Here is a 9,740-nt window from a genome sequence, read left to right on the forward strand (position 1 = left end):
TATAAACAACTGGAATGGGGTTTATTATTTATGCAAATTTTGCCTGATCTATGCTCGAACAATGGCGAGCATATGCTTGGTTTGACTACAGTGTGTGATCGAAAAAGAAAAGAAAAAAAAATAGAAAAGAAAACCAAATCACTCACAGGCAGCAACGACAATGAAAGGATTATGTACAACACTTCAAGGCTGACAGTGTTCACGTGTTACAATCAGGTTGATTCAAATGAGCAATCATGGAAATACCTGCACGTTTTACATCTCAATTTTGCAAAAGCATTGCCAAAATCAGGAAAACAATTATATTCTCTTGCCCGTGTAATAAATACATACATATATTAGAAGTTTTCAAAAAACTTAAAGTATCAAGGAGATCATATGCAATATCGATTCATTTTACCCAGAATGCAACATGCGAGAAGTTGAATACCAGTTCTGATACAAAATGTATCATTCTCTTATTAAACATTTCAGGTAACAGCTCATTAGCCTTTGAATGTATTGAGCTTCTTGTTTGTATTTGCACACAGCATGGAATTGAACTTAGACTATGTGAACGATACAAAACTGAAGGTAGAAAAACATTAATGAGCTTGAAGCTTCTCAGGTTAGTAAATACACTGTGGAAGGATAGTTTCCTCAAAATCAGTAGCAAAGTCCACTTTTCTCTGTGAAAATGCATGAAAGATGTCAAATGTCAATCATTGTAAATGCTAACATCTCATCTTTGTGTATTTCTTCTATAAAGTCATATTGTAACAGTAAAAGGGGAAAAGAAACAACGTGTGAAACATAAGATGTACAGGTAGTGACATTTGATTATCACATTGTATTTTCTGGACCAGTGATGCATGCCCTATCATTGGGAAATTAAAAAGTCAAATTGTATGTTTGCACCTCACAAACAGAAAACACTCACTGACAAGCACTATAATAATCATTTGGGCATCTAGTGTAACAAAAACTGAACAATTATTTCTCTTCTATTATAAATTCTCATTCATTTCTTATGTTGGATTTATTTGTTATGTAAAATTTACATTTGTGCAGTAAATTTCATTCCATAAAATTGTATACCTATTTATTCAAAATATAAATTATGTCCATCGACTGAGATTGCTATGTGTTTCATTTCAAGAAGGAAAATCCTTCCCTGATGCATGACCTCACAATCAGTCATATCGATGAATAGCACTTTCATTTATTTCACTGAAACTACAATTGTATTGTACATGCATGTTTGCCGACAAAAGTGGCTTCTGCATGTAGACTGCATTGTCTCTGTGCAGTACAATCTTCCCACACACAATCCGAATGTCTCCCTCTAGTGTCAGATGTAAACATAATACACCTAAAGTGAAAGAGCCTTTGCCTCTACAGTGGAATCTCAATATAAAGAGGCCAGATATAACAAAATCCTCTTATGACAAGGCGATTCTGCAAGTCCTGAAAAAAAAGAAAAAAAAAACAGGCAGTTTGAACGCAAATATGAATCATTCAAAAAAACAAAAACAAACAAACAAACAAAAGAAAAGAAAAGTGACACATTCTGTCCACATGCCATTTGCTCTCTCCAGTTGAAATGTTGGTGGAATCTTGGGAGATATCTGCATGAGAACACCGGTACATTGATACAGCTGCCATTATGGCAAGTCAATGCAGACTGACAAATATCCAAGGCATAATGATCTACTGCCCAGCTCACTGAGCCATTGTGCACAGATGGAGGTATGACAAAGTTGAAAGAATGTTCCTTCCAAGGGTACGCTGTACCAAGCACACTCCGACCTGGAGTGTGTGTGGTGGGGGGGGGGGGGGGGGATTTCCACAGTAAGGGTGTCACCGTTCGTCACCCTCGGCCTGTTGCTGTTGTTCCTGCAGCTTCATCATCTCCAGGTACTCCGAGACGCGGATCTTCTTCGGCACCACGTCTAGCGAGATAAGGAAGCACAGCGATAGGATAAAGAGAAATCTCTGCTAAGTTGTTACTAGCTTGTTGAGTCCTGAATAAAATATTCATATTGTATTAAATCGTCGCCGGTCACACGAACCGACGAATCCCTCAGGTTTGCGTAAGAATGACAATTCGAGAAAATCGCGTTTGAAGTTAACCCATTTTTGACTTATGGTTGCTACACTTTCATGTCGATAATTTCCAATTATTTTTGTAGTACATCAGACTTCAATTCTTACTCTAACTTGTGAAGTTTTTATCAAATTGTATTGTTAACAAATAAGCGGGAAATCGTCGAAGAGCTGCATGCATGTACAATGTATTTTCGGTCTGCAAAGAACGTTGTCATTTTCCATGTGTGTCCATATGTACATGTACATTGAGCGTTGTCATTGTCAACACAAGTATTACATAGTACGCGCACTGTGCGCGCGGTCAATGAACTGTTGAATCTCAAAAATTACAGGCAAGTCAATGCGCACTGATTCGTCGCTTCGGTGACCGTGCGTACAGTACGCGCGGTCACCAAACTGTCGAATCGCCTGATTGTTTAACACACGCGTCTATGGGGAAAACAAAAAATTTTCACAAATGGAATTACATACTTCTACAAAAGTGATAAATACGTAAAAATTACACCGAATTACACACTGAGAATTTCAGAATATGTAGTATGGAATATCTACTATCGAAATGATTGAAAATCTCAAAATCGAAAATTTGACCCAAAATCGAGTGATTCGTCGGTTCGTGTGACCGACGACGAAATGTTGATAGCATCAATTAGTTGATACCATCAATGACTCAAAAATATCTTATGCACCACACCATGAAGATGAGGTACATTGTATTGCTCGCCTGTTTGCTAGTATGAAAGATGAGCACACTACACCACCAGAGAATTCCAAACTCTGCTTAAGAGAGCGGGATCTTTTGTGTGCAACAGTTTATCTGCATTACACAAGGGACTACATATTTGTAGCATTCTGTGAGTGCCTGGCCTGTTAAAGGAAAAGACATAACAACAAACACTGGCACAGCCACCTTCTCATATCACCAACCTCTTACATGTGAAGCAGAGACACTGACCCTGTTTACAGCGCGGGGCTGGGCCGAGCCGCGGCCGAGCCCAGCCTCAATTTTGTCCGTTTACACTGCCAGGCTCGGCCGCCCTTTTAATTCAACCCTTTCAATATTTTGTCGTAGTGGCGCTCTGCTTGTACACAAACGCAATTTGGTATAGCCTGGTTTTCAGACCCTTTGCCAACTGGATTCCATGGTGACGAAGTCGCCGTTCGGGCAAAGGCCTTTGCCGAAGGAAAAATCCTTTGCAGGACAAAACCACCTTAAACTATACTAGTTTTCGACGTCGAGGGGGTTAATATCGTGAATAGCGAAATAGTACGGGCAGAGGGTCTGGAAGCCAGACTAAAATTGGCCGCGCATTTGGCCCAGTTTGCGTTTACACCAAGAAGAGGCCGGGTTCGGCCACGGCCGAGCCGCGGCCGAGACCACCTCCAGAGCGTGGCCAAATGCGCGGCCAATTTTGGCCTCGCATTTGGCCTTTTGCGCGTTTACACTGAAATAATGAAGGAGGGCCTCGCACTGTAAACGGGGTCACTGTGCTGGCTTGTCACTCTTCAGTGTTGTTGTACCCAGTTTTGTCTTCTAAAGTTTCTAAACTTCTTTCTCTTCATAAATTTGGTATATACAGTGTATTACACTTACTTGATATACCACATATCCCTCCCTGACAAGGAAATGGATTGACCACAAAAGTTTGTTATGCCATGGGAGGTACCAATTTTGGCGCTCTTTCAAGCCATCAAAGCAAAAAGGCAATACGACTCTGTATCTATTTTTTATAGTTCAATAAGTAGTCATTTTCAAAGTTACACCATTGATCTGAAACAGGACCATACACTGTATGTCATATTCAATCAAAAGTATGCTTATCTGTGCAATATATACAATACAAAATGAATAGTGGCAACAAATTCACTATTCTCAGGTGTGCCAGAAATAAATACCGCTAAGGTACCACAATGAAATAGATCTTGAGCAAAGTATCAAATACCAGTACTAAATATATTACAAATTGTTTCTACACAAAATCTATTTACATAATGGATGACTGGAAATTCACCTGCAAGAAACTGAAACTCCTCCTGATCATTGACAACATTGGCAAGATCCCCATAGGCCAGATTCTTTGGTGTGCCATTTCTTTTCAGCGATTCCTGGGCGAGGCAACCTACAAACAGCTCCTGAAAATAAACAAGTGACAACTGATGATGGCATTCAGTGGGCAAAAACTACTTGAATGAGAGATCTCAAAATGGTCAATATACAAAGACAAATATACAAAGACAAATAAGGCGTGAATCGCTGTCACCAAGAGTCAAAATAATTATTTGTGTTCCTCCCGCAATTCTCTGAGAACCTCAAATACTGTACCCTCAAGTGAGATTCTTTTTGCCCATCCATAAATTTCTGCCTGTGCATAACTAGTCAAGTAGCACATATGCCTCCCTTTTCCATGGTCAACTGTGCATGCCATCAAACAATATGATATACATTGATTATTGATCAGATGTGAGACATACAGTAACTACAGCATGCGTGGAGTGCTCACAAGCTCATACATTACATAGTACTTGTAAGGGAAACCAAATGGGGTCAGCAAATGTCAACATAATAGTGAGCTCCACCTTGATTGCTACATGATGTACAGTATGGATTCATACCAGAGTTATTGCAAAAGAACAACGCTACACCGTATTACACTGGGAAAACGTAAATTAGACAAGTAAGGACCCATTACATGTACAGTGTAGGAATGGGTTAAGGTACACGTAGTCAAACATGCAATCATCCTTCAGAATATATTCAAATGAATTTGTCACAGTGTCACTTGATTCTACTGCAACTGATTTGTCCTACATGTACATGTACATCAACTTTATTGGATTAAACAGCCTTCGAAATCTGCCCACCTGTAAGTACAAGACTTAGCAGTCGCATTCAAACTGCAGAACTTATATTTGCACAATACTAGATTCAATTACACATCACACAGTCCGCACAGTGCACAGCAGAGTGGATTGATCTGTCTGCAGTAAGCATGGTAAGGGGCCGGGCCATCGACCCTAATTGTTAGTAATACTAATACTGTAATAGGTAATACCTACATGTACCAATGATATGACACAGTTTACAAGAAGGCACCGAACAAGTACCGAGTAGAGGCAGATATATTGTTTTACTGGTACATTATCACTCTAAATGATGCATCGTTTCACACTTGGAAGTTAATTATTAACCCTGCAATCCAAATGCTGTGTGTTCCGCCCGGTCAGTGCAGTTAATACACCGCGTAGATTCTACCTTTCTCTGGTTACTTACCAAAATACCATGTTTACATACATGTATGGTATGTTAGAGTTGGGTCTACGTAACTAAATACTGTGAAAGTGCACTAGACTTAACCCCGGCATAGGTACAAATTTGTATGTGTTGGGGTCGATGGTGCGGTTACACTAACCAAGTTAGACTCTACTCTAAACACGTTAGTTCTGCAGTGTGCCTACGTCGTGATTATCATTAGTCATATAGAGTAAAAGCCCCAATTTTTGGACACTTAAGCTTTTTTGCAATATTTGTTCAACTCAAATAATAAATTATAGATCTATAATAATGTATGTTAAATATATAAACCTACTTTTTCCCAATATTGATTTTGTTAAATAGATCATAACATTTCACAGAATCCCCAATTATTATCACCTTGTCAATTCCCCATAGTTTGGACAGCCTCTCCTAAATTCGGACACGCGCGCAATGTCAATATGCATACAAGGCCGCTGAAAAATCCATGTGCGCCATACCTTGTTGGCACAAGGTTGCATCGGAGACGTTGCCGCGCCCGTTCATGTCCGAATTTTGGGGACTCTGCACTTGCATTCAGCCCCTGTACATACAATTTACATGTGTATTCACTGCATCGGCACATAGTACGGAGATTTTGTTCTTCTTTTGAGTTTTTGAGGATACCATCACACTCTGAATTTGCGATAAGCGAAAAATCTCGCAACAGACAGTGTAATTTTTCAATTTTTAGCGTTTTTTCGCCGACAAGATGCTTTACACCATAGTGTACACAGGACCTAATTCGTGCACGCTTTGGAAAAGTTGCAGTGATTCTGCGTTTTTGATGGCAAAATTTGGGATTTTAGTGGATTTTTTTTTAGGTGACTCGGGCACTTTCCTGTGGTGAACGAGTGACTGTGCCAGTATGTGAAACGATGTGATATGCGTGTGTTGTGACAGCAGAATTTGCTGGCTTGTGATAAGTGGTAAGTGTCCGGATTTTGGAGGCCGGCCGAAAATTGGGGTTCTTTATAGTAGGCCCTACTCTAGACAGCATCTGTGAATTGATTGTGATATGACTTAACCGTTAACGTTAGAGTCTATTTTGTCTGCCTTAGGGTAACATCCCCAGTATTCGGTCACTTAAGCTTTTTTGCAATATTTTTCAAACTAAAATAATACATACATACATCATATCTACAGCAATGTATGTGAAATATATCAAATTTCTTTAATCTCAACTTTAATTTCATTAAATATCTCACAGAATTGCACAAAATCGTGAAATATTTCACCTTGAAAATTCCTCAGTATACGGTCATCAGCTCCAGTATTCGGTCACGCGATGTGCGCGTTCAAAGTCAATGCGTGTTCAAGGCAGCTGAAAAACGCGCGCGCGCTACCTTGTTGGCACAAAATTGCATCGGGGAAGTTGCGGCGACCGTTGGTGACCGAATACTGGGGCCTCGGCACCTGCATTCAACCCTTGTAGACTCTACGTACATTGGGACACTGTATCGGCACGTACGGACATATTATTTTTCTTTTGCGTTTTTGAGGATACCATTACACTCCAAGCTTGCAATAAGCGAAAAATCCCGCGAGAGAATGGCGTATTTCTCGATTTTTAGCGCTTTTTTGGCGACCCGTACTCTTAAAATTGGGCCTTATCCGCGCGCGCTTTTGGAAAGTAGCGCCGATTCTGCACTTTTGACGGTAAAATTTGGGATTTTGGATGGATTTTTGGAGGGGGCTAAGGGAGTTTCCTGTTGTGAATGAGTGTGCAAGTATGTGAATTAGTGTGATTTGCGTGTGTTGTGATAGTTGAACTTACTGGCTGGTGACTAGTGATAAGTGACCGAATACCGGTGCCTGACCGAATAACGATACTGGTGCCCTTACCCTACCCTTAGTTTTAGTGAGAAAAAAAAAAAAAAAAAAAAAAAAAAAAAGTTCCCTTTCATTTATCATACTCTTGAAAACGACAACACAGTATCAGAAGTATATACGATCATAATGCTTGCTACTGCTTGGAGATGTTCTTACATTTGCGTCCTGTATACTCTATGGTTAGTTGTGGAGATCTATCGTTCTAACGTTAACGTTTACACCCGGTGCGGCGGTGGGAAAGTGGTGTCCTTTCAAACTTACAGCAGACCTAATGAGTGGGACTACAATATGGCAGTTCTTGGTGTAACCTGGTCTAGGAACTTAATCCTACGACAAACGATCACAGAATGAAGAAACTTACCGTCGCTCTGGTAATGAGATATAATGACTCTTGGCTAATGGCACTAATCTCGGGTGAACTCTTCATAATTGTGCGAATTCTCACTGCAGGGAGAAGGGTCAACTTTCCAACTTTGCTTTCCGCCATTTCGCTCTTCTGTTGTGCTCGCTGTTGAACTCTGTGTATTGACGCCATCTACGTTTGGGTTTCTGTAGTTTTCTTATTTTTGGTTTATAACAGAGTGCAGTTGCGTTGGTCCCTCCTGACCAAAGAGATATCTCTTTGCTCCTGACCTATTACAGTTCAACCTCGATTATCCGGCCATGTCGGGACCGGCGCTCATCCGGATAAGCGAATTGGCCGGATATGGGAGACACACTGTTAATGTATATAGCTGCCGTCCAAGCTGCCGTCCCAGTGCACTGGCAGCAGCTAGGCAGGTAGCGTACCCCGCAAACGGTGGTGTAATCTATGCTAGCCTGCGCAAAATTGTAGTCCCTTCTTCACAAAAATAAAGTATTATCTTTATGTGAAAATCATACATGTTTTACCTCGTTAGATATTGAGAAACCTATCATGCACATCTTATGAAATTAGTGAAATAGATCCATGAAAGTCACTGTTTTTTCTCAATTTTTGGATGAAAAAAATAGTCCTTCACTGCGTGAACGCGTCCGGATAATAGAGATTTCCGGATAAAAGGAGGCCGGATAATCGAGGTCGAACTGTATATAGTTACTTTCCATGCGAGGCTTGTGAGTGAAACTCTCCTCCCACTTGATTTTTTTTTTTTTCCAGGGATTTGCACATCGTCTGGACATTCCGGCTCTGTGCGTGGGGCAGATTTCTCAGGCTTGAGAGATTTAAGTCCAATCCGATCCTTGAGAGGGGTTAATAAAACTGACGGGGTAGATTAACCGCGCTAAAACCAACTACGACTCTTCTAATCCATCATATCGATAACCTTTAAAAAAAAGGAAGTCAAGAACAGAACAGTAGTATATACATGTACCCGTTCGCACCTCGTGGAGCAGTGGAGCTGTGGAGCGGTGGAGCTCCACAGCAAATGAATATTAATGAGCTCATGAATAGTAATGATCATGAATATGTATGAATATGAAGAGTTTGTTTGCAAAAACCGATAAGTCCATATTTGCCAAACGGAGATATTTACGATTAAAGGTCAAGAAAAACAAAGGGAATAATAAGAAAATTTTTGCTTCTTTTGACCATAATTTCATAAATGTACCTTTATATGTATTGACCAATATATCATTTAAAAGGTATTAATTTGTGCTTTATGACAGAGACCGAAATTGAAAATCTTCAAAAATGGACTTATCGGTTTTTGCAAACAAACCCTTCATATGTATTTATGTAAGTGTACATGCATTATGTATGAGTGTGAGATATAATGGGTGTGGCAATAGCAATAATGAATTGTGGAGCAGTGGAGCTCTATGACCTAGCATATCATGTTGGTGAGCTTAATTTATGAATATGTATGATTATGCAATTATGTTAACATTGTATAAACTATGCGTACGCGGTGGAGCTATGGAGTTGTGGAGCGGGAGTGACTCTCTTGCAACATGGCTAGTGTGGAGTGTATGTTGTGGAGTCTATGATTTTTGCACGTATATAGTTGATGCGAATATAATTATGCAAATGCGTATAAAAGTAAGGTGCGAAGAAATGAACATTATCAATAATAAATTGTGGAGCTGTGGAGCTTCAAGATGACCTAACGTATGAATATTAATGAGCTTAACCATGAATATGTATGATTATGTATTTAAGTAAATACACATGAATTATGTATAAGCTGTGGAGCTATGGAGCTGTGGAGCTGTGGAGGTGTGGAGAGTGACTCTTTGCAACTGAAGGTATGCCTGGTGTGGAGTGTAACTTTGTGGTGGAGTCGTATGATTTTACACGATGATATGAAAGGGTAAATTAAATCAGCATCATATGCAAGATTAAATGTATGACACAGATACGTTTAGCTTGTGAATGGGCGTGACAGTAACGCAAGTGGGCTTAAGTACATTTCATACTATTGTGGAGCTGTGGAGACTTACATTTTTTTTTTTCTTGCAACGGATTGTATGGCTTACAGTGTGGAGTGCATATTGTGGAGTCTAGTTTTTTTTGTTTGTTTGTTTGTTTTTTTTTTGCTATGTTTTT

The 9,740-nt window shown here is 39.8% G+C and overlaps 1 protein-coding gene across 1 annotated transcript; it reads right to left on the reverse strand.

Moving 5' to 3' along the window:
• LOC140239954 (chromatin accessibility complex protein 1-like) lies at positions 1-7,715 on the reverse strand. Its single transcript, XM_072319769.1, has 3 exons — positions 7,575-7,715; positions 4,101-4,221; positions 1-1,931 (listed from the first exon to the last, which is right to left on the reverse strand). The coding sequence occupies exons 1-3, from the start codon at positions 7,698-7,700 to the stop codon at positions 1,840-1,842; spliced, it is 339 nt and encodes a 112-aa protein (XP_072175870.1). The 5' UTR covers positions 7,701-7,715; the 3' UTR covers positions 1-1,839.
• Positions 7,716-9,740: the final 2,025 nt, after the last annotated feature.

The sequence above is a fragment of the Diadema setosum genome, chromosome 16, assembly GCF_964275005.1.
Source record: "Diadema setosum chromosome 16, eeDiaSeto1, whole genome shotgun sequence".
NCBI lineage: Eukaryota > Metazoa > Echinodermata > Echinoidea > Diadematoida > Diadematidae > Diadema > Diadema setosum.